This window comes from Gastrolobium bilobum, unplaced genomic scaffold (assembly GCF_033153095.1).
Source record: "Gastrolobium bilobum isolate Gb01-03AN ecotype WA unplaced genomic scaffold, APGP_CSIRO_Gbil_v1 utg5903, whole genome shotgun sequence".
Lineage (NCBI taxonomy): Eukaryota > Viridiplantae > Streptophyta > Magnoliopsida > Fabales > Fabaceae > Gastrolobium > Gastrolobium bilobum.
Genome location: NW_026899498.1, coordinates 14,509 through 33,839, shown reverse-complemented (window position 1 = coordinate 33,839; position 19,331 = coordinate 14,509). Strand labels below are relative to the sequence as shown.

The window sequence follows — 19,331 nt, the reverse complement described above, 5'->3', positions numbered from 1 at the left end:
ATTTAATATTCAATAATTTGACAAAAAATAAAGCTAAACTTATAATACCCATTAATTTTGTAAAGAAACATAAGATATCGCAAATATTTATATTAAATTCATTAAAATGGTAATAGTAATTCAACAAATTTAATATTTAGAACTAAAAACGCAACGAAACGCAACCCTTGAACCTTTTTTTGAATTTCTACAACACACGTTGGAGTGTAGTGTCGGAGTGTCGAAGTGTCGGGAAGTGTCGTACACGACACGTCGAAAATTTTGAAGTGTCAGTGCTTCATAGTGTAGATATATATATATATATATATATATATATATATATATTTAAGTCTTACTCCCCACCTTAGCCGTTGATGGACGAAAATTGTAAGAACCCGACCGTTAATTTAGGAAATTAATTAAATGATATGAGATTAAAGAAATAATTCTATAATTGACCCTAATAATTATGGGAAGGCTTAAATAATTATAGTAAGTGATTATTAGTGTTGAAAGTCATTTTTCTGACGAAAAGTGCAGATACCGGTTCTGCCTCATGGTATAAATGCGTACCGATGAAGTATCCTGAAAAATTATGAAAAGTATGTATATATCACTAGAATAATATCTAGGACTGGTATAACAAGTTTCAAGTCGAAATAATGAGAACTGGCGTCAGAATTGATACTGGCTACGTAAAAGCGCGTGCCGGCAAAGTGCTGCGAAAAATAAAATAAAAATATGACAAATCTTAGAAAAATGGCTAGGTTCTGAATTCAAAGTTTGGGATTAAAATGATAAGCGCAGCTATTAGTGCTAATAGAGTGTGCTTAAAACTTAAACGACTATAAATGCTTAATGGCACTTAACCCTAGGCCATATTGAGGCTGCCTACGTGAAGGGTTCTGAGTACTCAGCAGCTGCCACCATCCCTCTCTACCATTTCATGGCTTTTCTTCCCCTTGAAACCTCAAAGTGATCACCTTTGTTTATGTTGCCTTCATCAAAATAGTGTAGGAGAGTGAGAGCAAGCTTGTGAGAGGGGTGGTCACTCATTTCTGTGCTGGGGCTTCTGAGTTGGTGAGTTTTTTAGGCTGACTTCATTGTGTGGGGTTGCGGAAACCATTTCCAAGTCATTAGAGGCTTCAAGGAGCCATTTTTAAGTGTAAAAAAGCCATCATGTGGTGCCAAATTTGTGGTCCTCTAAAGTCAGAACCTTTGAGCATTGTTGGAAGCTCCAAGACAGTGTCTTTTTCTGAGTTTGTGAAGCTTGAGGTATACCATGATCACCTTCCTTGAATGTTCATGATTTTAGCTTGATTAAGTCATTAAAAGAGAAAACTTTGATTATATGAGTTAATGGTTGATGAACTATGCTTAAAATATGTTAATAAACATCTGTTTAGGGATTTAAAGGACTCCCTATTGTAATTGGACCCTTAAAATGGAATTATGCATATGACAGCTCGAGTTTCTGCATTCTGTCTGATAAGTATTCGAATACTTTTCGTGAAGTATTCGAATACTCATCAGCAGATAGTCGAATACTCATTGAAAGAGTATTGGGATACTTTTCTGGAAAGAAAAGTATTCGGATACTGGGTAGTATTCGGATACTGAGGGAAATGTATTCGAATACTGTGTAGTATTCGGATACCGTCGAAAAAGTATTCGGATACCATGTGGTATTCAAATACCTTAGTGAAAGTATTCAGATACTTTCTAGAGATTGGGAGTATTCGAATACTCATCGAGGAGTATTCGATTACCTCCTGCAGAATTAGCCTTAAATCACTTAAGACAAGTTGGAAAGCCTTAAATACTTAGCAAAACGTTGAGCTTTGAATAATAATGATTATTTCTGTTACAAATAGTTTGTGATTGTGCTGTTTGTGGACATTGAGCTAGTGTGGACTTGGCTTGGATTGATTGCTTAAGAGGTAAGCTTTCGTGTCCTCAGATTGATCTGTTGCTTATTCCACCGACCTCCATGGGAGGGTGGTTTATATGCATGTATGCTTTTATGAAAATGATATATGCATGAGACATGTTGATTTAGCTGTTGATTTAATGTATAAATGTGATGTTAGTACTTGTACGATCAGGCAGCAACCCTGGTGTGCAAGGCTTGACGCAGCATCCCTCATGTTGGTAGGTAACAGACGTGTATAAACCCTATCCTGTTCCCTGGCCAGTCGAACCGCACTTGCATACATCACATGATTAATGAGTTGTAGTATTTAGCTCGTTGAGCAAGACATTATACTGTTATGATTTAAATACCTTAACACGAACATGCATTGAAAGTACTGTTTTGAACTTATATTATACTTGTAAGTGAGCTTGGGGCGGAAGAGTCCTTGAGGACCCCTTGTCTTACTGAGATTTCTTTTTAAAGATCTCACCCTACGTTTGGGGCACATTTTCAGGTTCAGGTACCTTGGGGGCTAATACCTCGGGCGGCAGGAGGCCAGAGCTTAGTTGACTGTTTATGCATGCTTATGCTGTTATGATTGGATGCTGACATGTTCTATATTTATTATCATGTTATTTGAGTTGAGACTCTGTTGGGCTTTGTTGCCTTATTTGGTGAGCATGGGGGTTGTCCATGCCACATTGATTGACTATGTTTAATTTAGAATTGAGTTGTATAATTGCATCAGGATTATGGTCCGGACTATGTGTTGTAGTTCCGTGATCAGATACACACTTATTTATATTATAAGGTTATTCAGTGTAGATAGCTGTCTATTTGCAATTTACATACACGCTATATTTTGAAAAGTGATTAAGAAATCAACTTGGTTAATAATAATGTCGTCATAATTGAAAGTAAAAAGTTATTTCTGCATTTTAAATTAAGCGCTGCTTAATACGATGATATGATAACAAATCGGGTATACACGAGGTGTTACAAAAATCAACAGTTGTCATTTATAGTGTAATTAATATTTAATTAATATAACTTTCTAAACTATAACCGTTGGATGGACGAATAAGTCTTACTCCTCATCCTAGCCGTTGATTTTCACTCATCTAACGATTATAGTTTAGGAAATCATACTAATTAATTAATTATTATATAAATAGCAACCGTTAATTTTCATCCATCAACGGCCAAGATGAGGTTACTCTGGAGTTAAAAAAACACTCCCCACACACATATATATATATATATATATATATATATATATATATATATATATGTTCTTGAGAAACTCACGCTGATGGAAAAAAGTAACGAAAAATAAATGAAATGTGTTGCATATTTTAAAGAGAAATATTAATTTGATGTTGTATGGGATTATTATCTTATGCATTAGATATAAATTAAATGTGGGATTCATTTTAAAATATTTTTCTCTCTCTTATTCTCTCTCCCGTGTGTGTAGCCATGTAGGTCCTGTAGGAGATTGTTTTTCTCATGTTAATGCAACATGAGAAAAACAATCCCCTAATTTAAAATGAAAATTTCTCACGGTTTTGCGAGTCGTTGGTTTAAAGCATGTCTCAGCATACAATTAAAATATATATAACAAAGAAACAAACAAAAAATTTAAAATATCCTCCATTAATTCTCTAAATCCCCAAAATATAATTTTGAAATTATTGGAGATAATTTTATCTCCTTTAACAAGAGAAATATTTTTCCCATAAATAAAAGAAGGAAAATATACTTCTCTTTTCATTGCAGAAATAATTTTTACAGCAACCAATTTTAACTATGTACTACGGGTAGTACATAGCAATGTTGTGAAAATCGGATCGGACCGGCTGGGTTGACCCGGAACCCGATTAACCGGTCATCTGACCGGTCCGATTATCATATTGGATTGGTCAAGTATCATACCCGGTATGACCCGGTGCGACCCGGCTGGTTTTGGTGAAAAATCAATGACCCGGCCAAGATTTTAAAAAAAAATATTTTCAAAAAAAAAAGTTTTCCAAAAAAATAAATTCATAATTGCCATATTTGAGCGATCTGTTACTTATTGACATACATAAGTTATGTACCTACAATACTAATATTATATCAGTTATGCACTATGCAGGAAATTTCAATTTGATAGTTAGAGATGACGTTTACCGAACCCGAAACACTAATATAACAAGCATTATGTGTTTGTTTTATCCTTTATTGGACAATAATGTATAATTTATTATTTTTTATATTAAAATATTTAGAATTTATATTATTTTCTTCAGTTATTTGAGTATATTTATAATTTTTTTAATATAACTTATAGACTATATATAATCACTGGGTCATGCGGTTGAACCAGTGACTTACTAGTTGAACCAGCGACCCGGTACCTCGACCGGTTAATTAACCGGGCCGGTTTCAATAACATTCGTACATAGTTATAATGGTAAAATTATTTTTTTCTCTTCGCCACGTCAACTGACAATGTCTAAAAAGAGAGAGAAAATAGCTTTATTATTATAATTTTGTACTACTCGTAGTACATAGTTGTAATTAGGCGTGTAAATGGGCTAGATCGATCTACAACGGCCTACAGCCTAGCCTATACTAGGCCAGACTTAACCTATTATAAATAGTCAAATAGAATAAGCTTAGGCTTTAAAAAATCATATTAAGAAAGTAGGCCATTGGCTTTTTTTTGTACATGTCAGTCCTATAAGCCTACAAGTCGGTCTATATCATATTATTTATTTTAAGTAAAATAAATAAAATTATTATTTTAATAATTTTGAATAATAGAATAATAATAATAATTTTGAATAATAGAATAATAATATTATTATTATTTTAATTATGAAATGTTTAATAGGCTTAAACAGGCTAAAAGACTTAGGCCAACACTTTTATTTTTTAAATATAGGTCAGGCAAGACTTATAATTTGGACTTACACAGGCTAATAGGTCACGCCAGACCTAAGATTTTTTTTTATAAAGGCCTGACTTATTTAAGGCAAAGCTAGCCTAGTCTAAACTATTTACACTCGTAGTTGTACTCGTTTGCTTAAAAAAAATTCTTTACATTGAAAGGAGAAAAAACACACCCATAAAAGAAATAATAAGTCAAAAATAAATAAATAAATTATATAATAAAAAAAATAAAATGTATTTGGACATAATCATGTTTTCTACCTTTAGGGCATGATTGGTACATAATATAGGATAAGTTCTGATGGTATAAAGTCTGATTGTATTAGACTCTAATTAAATTTTAATACTATCCAACGTTTGGAATGGTATTGTATAAGATAATATATTATATAAAATAATATCATCCAGTATTTGGTAATGCACCGTATAATACTAGATAAGATAAAAATAAATATTTTTGACAAAAATATCTTTTAATAAAGAATTTATATAATTCTTTCAACTATATATTAATTTTTATAGAAATGTATTGATCAGTGTGTTCAAAAAATATATTAATTTTTATATAAAAAATCTCCAATATATTAAAAAAAAAATATTGAAAAGTAATTTTTAATTTTAATATATTAATATTAAATAATATATTAATTCTTGAGAATTGCACTGGTTAATACATCAATCTTTTATCAGGCTTTACCTCACCCCTACGATGTATAAATAGAATACTATTGTATAAGCTTATACTATACGATGGTCACACCAAACAACTAAAAATATCATAACATATAATATAAGCTTATATACGATCAGGCCTTCTACATCATGCCAAGGGCATGTTTGGTGTATAAGATAGGATAAGACCTGATAGTATAAAGCTTGATTAAGTTTTAATACTATATTATATTTGGCATGCTATTCTATAAGATAATGTATTGTATAAGATAATACTATTTAGCACTGTTGTCAAACCCGACCCGGCCGGGTTGACCCGGAACCCGGTGAACCGGTCATCAGACCGGTTCGGGTTAAACATTGGACCGGTCATGCATCGACCCGGTCAAACCCGGTCAAAATCCGGACAAACCCGGCCAAACCCGGTGACCCGTCGACCCGGTGACCCGGTCGGGTCATGCATTTAAAAAAAAAATCAAAATTGTTTCATCTTATAAAAAAAATGTAAAACTCATTTTAACAACTTTTTATAAATTTATTTGCTAGTATACTCTTCTACAATGACCTCTTAGTTTCCAATACTAAAGTAATTTGTGGAATAATAAATTAGAGAATGTAACATATGTCATTTTAATGTAGTTGAGTTTGAAAAATATGAGTTCAATGTCATTGAGAGGTATGTTTATGGGGATTCTGAGTTGCCATTTAAATTGACATAGTAATAGCATGCACTTTTATTTATTTATGCTTCATTTTTTTAAGTTATTTAGTGAACCTTGTTTTATTTATTTTAGATATGGAAGATATAATTGAATTTATATGTTTATATTTATATATATTTTTATATATCTATATATATATCCGGGTCAACCGGTCCGACCAGTGACCTACCGGTCCGACCAATGACCCAGTGACCCAGTACCCCGACCGGGTCAATGCCCGAGTCGGGTTTAACAACACTGCTATTTAGTATTTGGTAATACACTATATAATACTAGATAGGATAAAAATAAATATTTTTGACAAAATTACCTTAATAGGTCATGCAACAAAAATGAAATAGAGTGATTCCAGAATCAAGAGAAGCTGTATCATCAAACTAACATATAATTGATTTCGTTAAACTACAGTATTTCTATTTTACTGTTCAATAAAATTGAAATTCTATCCTCCTAAGCTTTACAACATAAAAAATGCAATGATAGGTAGTTAACATATCAAAAAAAAATATTCGCAAACTCAGAATCCCAATTCACTATTAAATAAATAAAAAAATTAGGGTTCCATGAAATGCAATGTCGCTATCCCACCGTCTTTCTTGGGAAAACTCATCAAAAATTGAAGGAGGGGAATCTCGAGAGAATTCTAATGTGACAAAATAGTATCTGCATTGACTAGGTGACTGAACAGGAGATCAAATTGTTGTTGAGAGAGAAAGAACATGTAGAAAACATAAACGGGTAACTGGGCTCAAGCCCGAAATCAGTTGTTGTGTACGAAAGAAATGTTACTTACAAGTTTTAGGAAAAGGGAATTTGAAATCAAGGCTATTTATCAGACTTTGGGAAATATGGTCACCGTCGATGGTAGCAGACGGAGAAGAGAAGTGAAGGGCGGAAGTGAACGAGAAAGAAAGGGGTAGAATGGGAACAGACATATGAGACCTAATACATCAAGCTCTAATCAGATCTAATCCTACCCTCTTAGACATTATTAAGTTATATATTATTTTGATATATTAAGGTTATATTCTATAATGATCACGTCAATATCATAATGTATAGTATAAGCATATACAATTATACTTTATACCTCACACCAAACATGCCAAACTACGGAAAATACTAATCTCGTGTTGTCCGACAATGATCCAACACTCATAAAACATTATTGTAATCCCCAAGGCCCGTGAAATAATGCTGAAACAACAGCATAAACAATGGTTGATATTCCTCTCTGGGATCCTACTTTCATGGACAATTCAGCTATGACCAATTTCACTCACAATATAAATTTGCTTCCACATTCCCAAAATCTCAATACTCACATTCTCCTCTTATCTTGCATCCTTTGTCCTCCCAACCTTCAAGAAACAATGACACTCTTCAACGATCAAATTCCCTTCACTAACCGCTCATTCTTGTCCATAATCCTCATATGTTTTGCACTAGGAACATGCATGGCACACGGTCACAGGGACATTGAAGCAAAGTCCAATTCTCCTTCCAATGCTATTCCTCCAGAGGCAAGCAAATTCTCAGAGTCAGAGCAACCATTCTTCCCTCCTTCTGAAGCACCCGGCCAGGGCCCAACATCAGAACAAGGCTTTGGTCATTCATCCTCATCGTTTTCCGCTGCTTTCTCAGACATACTCAAAGGAACCTTTCGTGGCAAATCCCAAACAACGCCTGGAGAAATCCACTCCAAAAACAAAAAAAACGTTAACAAAGCCTTGGAACAAATATGTGGCCGCACAGATTACCCTGACGTTTGTGTTTCCACCTGTCTACCCTATCTAAGCAACAATTTTGACGTCAAAGCAGTTCTTGAAGCTTCCATAAAGGCATGTTCCTATCAGATAAAGTTCACCATATCCAAAATTACAAAGTATTCTGCTTCCTCACCAGAGTTGGCAACTGCACTCGCTGATTACAAGAAACAATACTCTAAAGCATTGGAAAACCTTCAGAAAGCATTGGATGCACTCCAATCTCGTGATCTTGGAACCGTTACTATCGTGCTTAGTGCTGTCATGGCAGATGTTTCAGCATGTGAAAGTGGGTTTGAGGATTTGAAAACCAAATCATCAACCATGGCTAAAACCGATGGTTTGGTTAGCATTACAGCCAGCAATTGCCTCACCATTGCTTCTTTGATTCCCTCTTAGTCGGGGTGCAGGTGTCTATGCTCTCTATAGCCAAGTTGGGCATTGAGATTTGATATAGAGTGTAGTATAGTATAAGAAAACATTATATAGTTGGGTAAGGGTATGAACTATGAAGAGATGCTGCTTGTGCAATATAGGTACTATTTTTCCTTCTTTTCTTTTTTTTTTTTTTTTTTTTTCATAAACCTTTGTTTCCAAGCAATGTATTCATCTCTTCATGGTATTAGCCAACTGAGTTAATATCCTATTTATGATGTATTAGAGTATAATTGTAACCTTATATGCAGATCTATGGATAAATTTCTGTTTATCAAAATACACTACTAGAAAATGTTTTTTTTTCGACGGAAAAATTCCGTCGAAAATGATGTTTTCGACGGAAATGAAGCCGTCGAATATATCTTCGTGGGTAACAATTTTTTCGACGGAATTACAGATTCCGTTGAAAAATTTCGACGGAATAATTTCTGTGGGAAGTTTCGACGAAAATATAATTTTGTCGAAAATTTTCGACGGAAAATAAATGAAATTCCGTCAAAAATTGTTGTAATGGTTTTCAACGGAAAACTGATTCCGTCAAAAAATTTCGACGGAAAATCAAAGAAATTCCGTCGAAAATTGTTATAATGGTTTTCGACGGAAAACTGATTCCGTCAAAAAATTTCGACGGAAAATCAATGAAATTCCGTCGAAAAATCTTGTATTAATTTTCGAAGGAAAATAAATTTTATCAAAAATTTTTGACGAAAAATGAATAAAATTCTGTCAAAAAATCTTGTATTAGTTTTCGACAAAAAACAAATTCCATCGAATTTTTTTGATAGAAAATGAATAAAATTCCGTCAAAAAATTTTGTAATCACTTCTTACAAAAAATGAATTAAATTCTGTCAAAAATTATTGCCTTAATTTTCAACGAAATTGTTTTTTTGTGAAATTTTATTTTAATTTTGCTCTACAAAATTAATACCTATTTATCTTTTGCACCTGATTAACAAATATAAAGACAATAAATAATATATCAAATTCATATTGATCTTAATATAATTATGTGTACAAAAGTCTCTGTTATATACTAATGAAAAAAGTCTATGTCCATGTCATATACATTCAAACAAGATACAAAAATCATGTTTTGCAGCCCTTTTCTGTTGCTGTGGAGCCCTCTTCTATTGTTGTGCAGCCATTTCCTCTTGTTGTGCAACTGTACCTGTAGGCATATAAAATATTTAAAACACAAATAATTGGAAAAGCACAACAAATCTAACATAGATGCAAATAAGTATATTGTTTCGTGTAAATTCGCAAGCTTGAAACAATCTGAAAGTATACCACACATAGGAGATTAATGAACGTGCAATTCATATCATGATTACCATAGACATACTAGATTGACCTCACCATAGACATCCCATCAATTCATAGCTCAATGTAGCATCCATCAATATGGATCAAAAGCACACATAAAACTATCAAACAATCTGCCAGCTACTTAATGAGAGCAAACATAACACACAATATTACAGCCTAAATATGCAATCCTATAACAAATATAAAGCTATACAAAACCAATAACCCGTTAAATCCTACTCAATAAAAATTCTAAATTCCTTCTATAGCTCTTTAACTTCTTTCCCTACTTTGACTAAAAAATGCTACCAAAAATTCTTATTTCTATTAGAAAGGAATCAAAGCTGTAGACTGCCCTCACCGTCATGTGCAGTGCATCCGTCCAACAAGCCTGGATCTTTGCTACAATAATATTCAAGATTTATATGATCAACAGAGAACAATAAAAGAAGTTAAGAAAAACAAAAATGTTACTTACGTTGAATTGTAGTGCAAAAGGTGGAGGAAAATTTCTAGTTCAAGGTCCTGAGTTGACAATCGGGCAGAGCAAGGAATATTCAATTTTTTCCTAAGTTGAAGCAAAACATTTCTATAAGATGGCCTCCAACCCCTGCAAATGAATATTATATAAGCTAGTTGAGTTCATCAAATGATCAACCTGTTATACCTACATGGGTCCATTTGACTATCAGATTGTGTCTAGAACACCTATGTACTAACAATTTGGAAATTTAATTTTTTGACTTTCTAAAAAAAACAATTACACAAACAGATGGAATTGAATTTGAAAACCATTAATGCAGGACATTAGTTAGATAGATTTGATTTTGCTAACCGTCGAAAGACAAAAATATAATTTATTTTTCTTTTATTTTTTTTCAAAAGTTTTCGACCGAATTCTTTTTCCGTCGAAAATCTTCGACGAAATCGTAATTCCGTCAAAAGGTCCAAAGAATATAATTTCTTTTTCTTTTATTTTTTTTAAAAATTTTCCACAGAATTCTTTTTCCGTCGAAAAATTCACAAATTTAATTTATTTTTTATTTATTTTCATGTAATGGTTTTCGACGAAAATATAATTCCGTCGAAAAATCATAAATATAATTTCTTTTTGAATTATTTTTATATAATGGTTTTCGACGGAAAAAGAATTCCGTCGAAAAATTCAAAAATTTAATTTCTTTTTTATTTATTTTCATGTAATGGTTTTCGACAGAAATAAAATTCCGTCGAAAACTCATAAATATAATTTATTTTTGAATTATTTTTATATAATGGTTTTTGACGGAAAATGAATTCCGTCGAAAAATTCATAATATTAATTTCTTTTTTATTTATTTTCATGTAATGGTTTTCGACGGAAATAGAATTCCGTCGAAAACTTATAAATATAATTTCTTTTTGAATTTTTTTTATATAATAGTTTTCGACGGAAATCGAATTCCGTCGAAAAATTCATAATTTTAATTTCTTTTTTCTTTATTTTCATGTAATGGTTTTCGACGGAAATAAAATTCCGTCGAAAACTCATAAATATAATTTATTTTTGAATTATTTTTATATAATGGTTTACGACGGAAAACGAATTCCGTCGAAAAATTCATAATTTTAATTTCCTTTTTATTTATTTTCATGTAATGTTTTTCGACGGAAATATAATTCCGTCGAAAACTCATAAATATAATTTCTTTTTGAATAATTTTTATATAATGGTTTTCTATGGAAATCTAATTCCGCCGAAAACTCATAAACATAATTTCTTTTTGAATTATTTTTATATAATGGTTTTCGACGGAAAATGAATTCCGTCGAAAAATTCATAAATTTAATTTCTTTTTTATTTATTTTCATGTATGGCTTCCGACGGAAATAGAATTCTGTCGAAAACTCATAAATATAATTTCTTTTTGAATTATTTTCATGTAATGGTTTTCGACGGAAATAGAATTCCGTCGAAAAATTCATAATATTAATTTCTTTTTTATTTATTTTCATGTAATGGTTTTCGACAGAAATATAATTCCGTCGAAAACTCATAAATATAATTATTTTTTGAATTATTTTTATATAATGGTTTTCTACGGAAATAAAATTTCGTCGAAAACTCATAAATATAATTTTTTTGAATTATTTTTATATAATGGTTTTCGACGGAAAACTAATTCCGTCGAAAAATTCATAAATTTAATTTCTTTTTTATTTATTTTCATGTAATGGTTTTCGCCGGAAATAGAATTCCGTCGAAAACTCATAAATATAATTTCTTTTTAAATTATTTTTATATAATAATTTTCGACGGAAATCTAATTCTGCCAAAAACTTATAAATATAATTTCTTTTTGATTTATTTTTATATAATAGTTTTCGACGAAAATTGAATTTCGTCGAAAATTCATAAATATAATTTTTTATTTATTTATTTTATATATTGATTTTCGACGGAAATCTAATTCCGTTGAAAATTTATAAATTTATTTTCTTTTTTATTTATTTTATATAATAATTTCGACGGAATTGATTTTCCTTCAAAAAATTTCGACGGAAAATCAATTCCGTCGAAAATTTGGACTTTTCTAGTAGTGATAAGGACTCCCACTACTATTTTTTTTTGTTAGATTTTTTTTTTTTTTTTGGTTCATTGATTAAATGGTTCGAATACAATCAGATTTATCTAAGGTAACTCTCTCAAGATCATTTTTTTCATACTCAATATTCAAAGTCGACACTGATTAAGGAAAATAAATTTCGTACAACTTGAACCTAGAATTATGGGTATTTGCACAACTATTTAAAGTTATGGAAAAGAATGATTTACATGGGAGATAAAGGGGCTGCATCTCCTTTGCTGATAAATTTAAATAATTTGTACCTTCATTTAAAAAAATATCTCATACACAAATAAATTTGTTGGACTTATGTCGTATTATTCAACAAATATCAAAACGATTGTAAGTGGACATATGGGAATGGCTTGTCATGAATTAATTAAAATTAGGTATCCTAAACAGGGCTGTTTGAATTAAATATTTATGATTATGAGGTTTTTATTCAAAAAATAAACATTTGGTATAAGTTTGAAAAGTCAATCTTAATTACATCTGGATTACTTTTTCTTGAAGACATCATGGAGTAACTAAGATCTATATTTACTATGTATTAAGTTATCTCATATGATATTTATGAAAATTTCATCGCATTTATGCCAATATCATCAATATAAACAAAATAAAAATATATTATTAATAAAATATATAAATAAAATAAGTTTATAATATGACTTTATATATATATACATACATATATTATATGGGAAAAATATTTATCCTGTTAAATGACACAACTTATATCCTTTCACTCTCACAAAGAAGTGGGACCCACACTTTTATTTTTTTTGTCAACTTTCTCTCCTCCTTTATCTATCTCTTTCTCTCTCTTAAAATGACACAACTTTACATCCTTTAAAATCACACACACTTTACCCATATTTTATATATATATATATATATATATATATATATATATATATATATATATATATGGGTCAGGATCATTTTATAACAGTGTAAGTTATTTCAATCTTGACCTTTGATCCCAATTATATCTAAGTGCTCTAATTGTTTAGTAATATGAGCCATTAGATACAAGTGGATCAATGATCAAGATTGAGTGTAAGACTTCTAACTCTTACACTGGTGTAAGAATATCTTGCCCAGTGGCGTAGCCACTCCTATGCCAGCAGGTGCCAAGGCACCTGCTTGGTTTTAAAAAAATTTATTTGTTATATATAAATATATAATTAACTAAGATTAAATTTGTAATTTGGAACCACCTAAATAAATATAATTATATTTATGTTTTTCAATCAGAAAAATAAAACCGAATACCCAAACCCTTTTACCTAACCCATCAATTAAAATTACTTTCAAAGCCTTAATTTGTGACTTACAATTGCAATCATAATAAAGGCTCAAATTATTCTCAAAGAGGAGATGCTACTTACTTAAAATAATTCGTAGTGAAGGCTCAAATTACTCTCAAAGAGGAGATGCTACTGCAGCTTATAAGATGATCACTTCCTTTAAGTTTATCTTTAATTTATTTTTGATGAAAGAGATAATGAGCATCACTGAAATTCTTTTTCAAGCATTACAACAAAAATCTCAACATATTTTGAATGATATACAATTAGTTTCAAGTACAAAGTAACTTATTCAAGAATTACAAGATTCTATCCTTGAAGATTTTGTCAGTTTAAAAGAGCGTCGTTTACAATTTTAGGTATGCATTTTTCTATTACATTTTAAATTATTTATTAAATGTTATTAAGCATATATTTATTATATTTGTGTGTTTTCATATCCTTAGAACAGTGCTTGGTCCATTACTTATTGGGATAGGTTATTCTACCTACCATTTTTCTTGCCTGCCTTTGCTTACCACTCTTCAATACCATTGGATCAGAATCTCAATTACATTTATTATTTCTTTCTCTTATTAAGATTCTGATCTAACGATGTTGGAGAGTGATAGGCAAAGGTAGACGAAAAAAATGGTAGATAAAATAACCTATCCCCTACTTATTATGCTGTGAGAGGAAAGTGAAATTCTTATGTTTGAAATGCTTATCGAAAAGGCTAGTGTCTTTTTATATGTTTGCTTTGATATATAATCATTGATGATTGTTCATTTGAATTTTCAATGTTACGTGATATTATTTAATACATAATTTAGATAACCATGTTAGAATTTATAGTAAATTTTTTTCTTGATTAGTTTGTGTAATTATAATAAATATTTTAATAATTTAATATGTCAAAAAAATTTGGCACCACCTAAAATTTTGGTGTGGCTCCGCCACTAATCTTGCCCCTATATATATATATATATATATATATATATATATATATATATATATATATATATATATATATATATATATGGGTCAGGATCATTTTACACCAGTGTAAGTTACACTCTCAATCTTATCCGTTGATTTCATTTATATCTAACGGTTCAAATTTTTTAGTAATGTGAGCCATTGGATATAAGTGGTTCAATGGTCAAGATTGAGTGTAAGACTTCTAACTCTTACACCGGTGTAAGAATATCCTGCCCCTATATATATATATATATATATATATATATATATATATATATATATATATATTTCCTCTATTTTGCCTACCCCTTTTAATACAGGTAGATTACAATCTCATTCAACGGAGGAGATTTACAAAATAAAATAAACTCTTTTACCCCTTTTCCTCTCCCACTTAGAGCCGGCAAAACGGGCTCGGGCCCAACCCGCCAAATGGGGCGGGGCGGGCTGAGTTTTTCAACCCATCTCAAAAGTGGGGCGTGGCGGGGCGGGTCGGGCTCATTTTTTGGTGGGTTGATAGCGGGCATAGGCGAGTCAGTGTAAAATAGGCTCGGGCTGGCGGGCCAACCCGCCCAACTCACCAAACGGGGCGGGCGAGGTGGGCTGCCCACTTTGCCACCTCTACTCCCACTGCCTCTCACTTTTTCTCTCTCATCCCCTTTCTCTTTCTTCAATGGCGCTTTAGCATCAAAAAAAGGTGCAAGTTTTTTCTCAATTCATTCAACCCAGTCATTGTTATAAGCATTTACATAAAAAATTAAAATAGAATGTTAAAAAGAAATAAATCCAGATGCCCTATGTTGTGGAACCAGGTAGGGCTGTTGTTGAGCGTAACATAAAGAAAATGAGATAAGTTGATTCGTTTCAAATTTCAACAGCAAAGTAGAAACGTTACGGTAATCGTGAATCAATTCAAATGAAGGATTTTTCGTGGTTTTCGTTTTTTTGTGATTTTGTGATTTCTGCCATATGTTCAATTATATCAGATTCAAATTTTTTTGAAAATTATCCTCATCAAGCAGAACCATCATGCTATTAATCATTACATGGATTTAGATTTAAATATAAATTCAGGTTGTAAATAACGCAAATCGATAGAGAGAAAGGGGAGGAGAGAAAGAGTGTGGGAGACAGTGAGGAGAAAGAAAGAGAGAAATGGTTTATTTTATTGTGTCAATCTCCTCCGTTGGATGAGATTGTAATATAACGGTATTGAAAGGGATAGGCAAAGGTAGGCAAAATAAGAGTAGTTAGAATAACTTATACCATATATATATATATATATATATATATATATATATATATATATATATATATATATATTGTAACACCCCGTATATATCCGGTAATGTTATCATACTTTTTAATTAAGCTGCGCTTAATTAAAAATGCGGAATATCTTTTTCTTTTCAATTATGACGTCATTATCATTACCAACTTGCTTATTAATCAATTAATAAAACATTACCAGTATGTAACTTGCAAAAGACAGCTAACTGAAGTACCTCATTAATTAAACAACAGATATAAGTCTCTAATCATGGAACTACACACGTAGACCGGACAAATCCTGATAGATTATACAACTGCAACTAAAAGTACTAACAACCAAGTGGCATGGACAAGTCTCATGCTCACCCAAATAAGGCAACAAAGCTCAACATAAGTCTCAACTCAATAATCATAAATGGCAGAAAATATATATATCATCCAAATCCAGTCATGCCAGCATATAAACAATAATAATCATCAACTAAGCTCTGGCCTCTCGCCGCCAGAGACATCAGCCCCCAAATTACCTGAACATGAAATAAGCATTCCCCAAACGTGGGGTGAGATCTCTAAACCAGAAATCTCAGTAAGACAGTGAGTCCTCAAGGGTCTTCCACCCCAAGCTCACTTACATGTGCAATATAAGTTCAAAAGCAGTTTATCATTATCAGTTCTAAAATCAGTGCAATGCAGCAGATAATCATGTCATGTGTGTCAATACTATTCTACTGGCCAGAGAAGTGCAGAAATACGTCTATTACCCACACATAGTGCAAGATGCTACTTGCATCCACCCCGGACCACCGTATTGTATGACGCCACATACTCAGGCTCCCCGTCAAGATGGAACGACACATACATATTAAAAGCCATTACACATAAAGCTCAACAGCATTTCAAATTTATCCAAAGCATGTAACACAGCATGCATATAACCATAACCCCATGGGACATGGTGGAACCACAACATGGCTAAACCGAGGACACGAAAGCTTACCTTGCAAGCTAACTATCCAATGCCAAGAGTCCACACAAGCTCAAGGCCCACAAACAGCACAATCACAATCTGCCCATATCTTAATTAATCATCAATAATCATAGCACAGATTACACTAAGTGATTAAGTCTTTCTTACTCATTTTAACTCATTACATGTTGTTTCTGCAGGAGGTATTCGAATACTCCACGAGTAGTATTCGAATACTCCAGCTCTCCAGAAAGTATTCGATTACTTTCATTTAAGTATTCGAATACTACCAAGTATCAAAATACTTTTCCCTCCAGTATCTGAAAACCACAGTATTCGAATATCAAACCCCACTGTATTCAAATACTTTCCAGTATTCGAATACTTCTTCAAAGGTATCCGAATACTTTTCTTCCCAGAAAAGTATTCCAATACTCCTGCCAGGAGTATTCGACTACCAGATTAAAAATACCAAAGCAAATCTTTACCAAATACTCTAAGATTTTACTATGTTAAACTAGACATCCCAAGATTTCCAACGACATATCTTATGCCTCAATCGGAGTTGTATAACTCCGGTTATGATTTTTGCAAAGTTCCTACAACAAGCTGAATTTCCAGCAATATGGTCTCGACTTCAAACATACACACAGAGAAATCCACTTATCCAATGGATCTGAAAATTTTCATGGTTGTATCCCTATGTGTTAGCTTCACATAGGTCCAAACCTCACTCAATTTAGAGCTCTTTAGCTCGAAATATCGCAATTTTACTAAACTAGGTCGCTGTTGTCTCGCGAAGTATTTGATTACTGCATTTTCCCATAAAAGTATTCGAATACTTCTTCGACAGAATGCAGAAAACTGAGTTTTAAAGGTAAAATCGACCTCCAATTATCCAAACTCAATCTGGAGTCCAAGAACTCCTTAAACAGATGTTTATTAACATGCTATGAACCCAGAAACACATTCCTTTTATCAAATGGTTCAAATTACGATTTTTAATTGCTTAAACAAGCTTAAATCATCAAAATGCACATAAGATGATCATGTATACCTCCAATGCACAACAACTCCAAAAATGGTACAACAAAGAGGTCTCCAACTACACACCAAGGCTCTGACTTTGTCAAGCCACGAATTAACACCAAAGCTTAGACCTTTCACCAACAAAAGACTTCTTGGAGCCTCCAATGGTATGATCAAGGCTCACACCACCTCATACCCCAAGAAAACAGCTCCAAGATAGCAACTCCACCTCACCACAGAGGCCACAATCTCAGAAATGAGACACTCCACACTCTCACTAGGCCAACCCTCACAAGCTATAGTGTTTTGGTAGAGAGAAAAGGAGGAAAGATGATTTCTTTGGTGAGTTTACAAGGGAAGGAGCCAAAGAACAGAGGAAGGCTGGTCCCAAGACACTCACGTAGCAAAGCATATGGCCTAGGGTTTTGGGCCAAAGTGAGTATTTATAGCTCACTTAAAATTAAACACACAGTATTAACGAAAATAGCTACGCTTAGCATTTTAATTCCAAACTTAGGATTCTGAACCTACTCAATTTTATAAGATTTATCATATTTTTCTTATATTTTTCGGAGCACCTTTTCGGTACGCGCATTTCATAGCCAGTATCAGTTTCTGGCACCAGTTCTCATTATTTTAACTTGAAACTCGTTTTACAAGTCCTACATACTATTCTAGTAATATTCATACACTTATTATAATTTTCCGGGATACTTTTTTGGTACGCATTTATATCGCCTAGCATAACCGGTATCTGCACTTTTCGTCAGAAAAATGACTTTCAGCATTATTACTCATTTACTATAATTATTAGAACCTCATAATAATTATTAGGGTCAATTATGGAATTATCTCATAATTATCTAATTAATTTCCTTAATTAGTGGTGCGGGTTCTTACATATATATATATATATATATATATATATATATATATATATATATATATATATATATATGGGAGGGTTCTTTTGACTCGAGAGTAAGACTTTTAATCCAGTCGTTGATAAATGGGAATCAACAGTTGCCATTTATAGTGTAATTAATAATTAATTAATATAACTTCTTAAACTATAACCGTTGGATGGACGAATAAGTCTTACTCCACATCCTAGCCGTTGATTTTCGCTCATCTAACAATTATAGTTTAGGAAATCATACTAATGAATTAATTATTAATTACACTATAAATAACAATCGTTGATTTCCATCCATCAACGGCTGAGATGGAGAGTAAGACTTACAAGATTTAATCTGGAGTTAAAAGAACCTTCCCCTATATATATATATATATATATAGGGGCAGGATATTCTTACACCAATGTAAAAGTTAGAAGTCTTACACTCAATCTTGATCATTGATCCACTTGTATCTGATGGCTCACATTACTAAAAAATTAGAGCACTTAGATATAATTGGGATCAAAGGTCAAGATTGAAATAACG

At 32.0% G+C, this 19,331-nt stretch overlaps 1 protein-coding gene across 1 annotated transcript; it reads left to right on the top strand.

Moving 5' to 3' along the window:
* The first annotated feature begins 7,442 nt into the window (after positions 1-7,442).
* Positions 7,443-8,390, top strand: LOC133290682 (uncharacterized). Its single transcript, XM_061488810.1, has one exon. The coding sequence runs from the start codon at positions 7,443-7,445 to the stop codon at positions 8,388-8,390; it is 948 nt and encodes a 315-aa protein (XP_061344794.1).
* The last annotated feature ends 10,941 nt before the right edge of the window (positions 8,391-19,331 follow it).

Coding starts and splice junctions, on each gene's coding strand:
- LOC133290682 (XM_061488810.1), top strand. CDS start 7,443: ATGGTTGATATTCCTCTCTGGGATCCTACTTTCATGGACAATTCAGCT.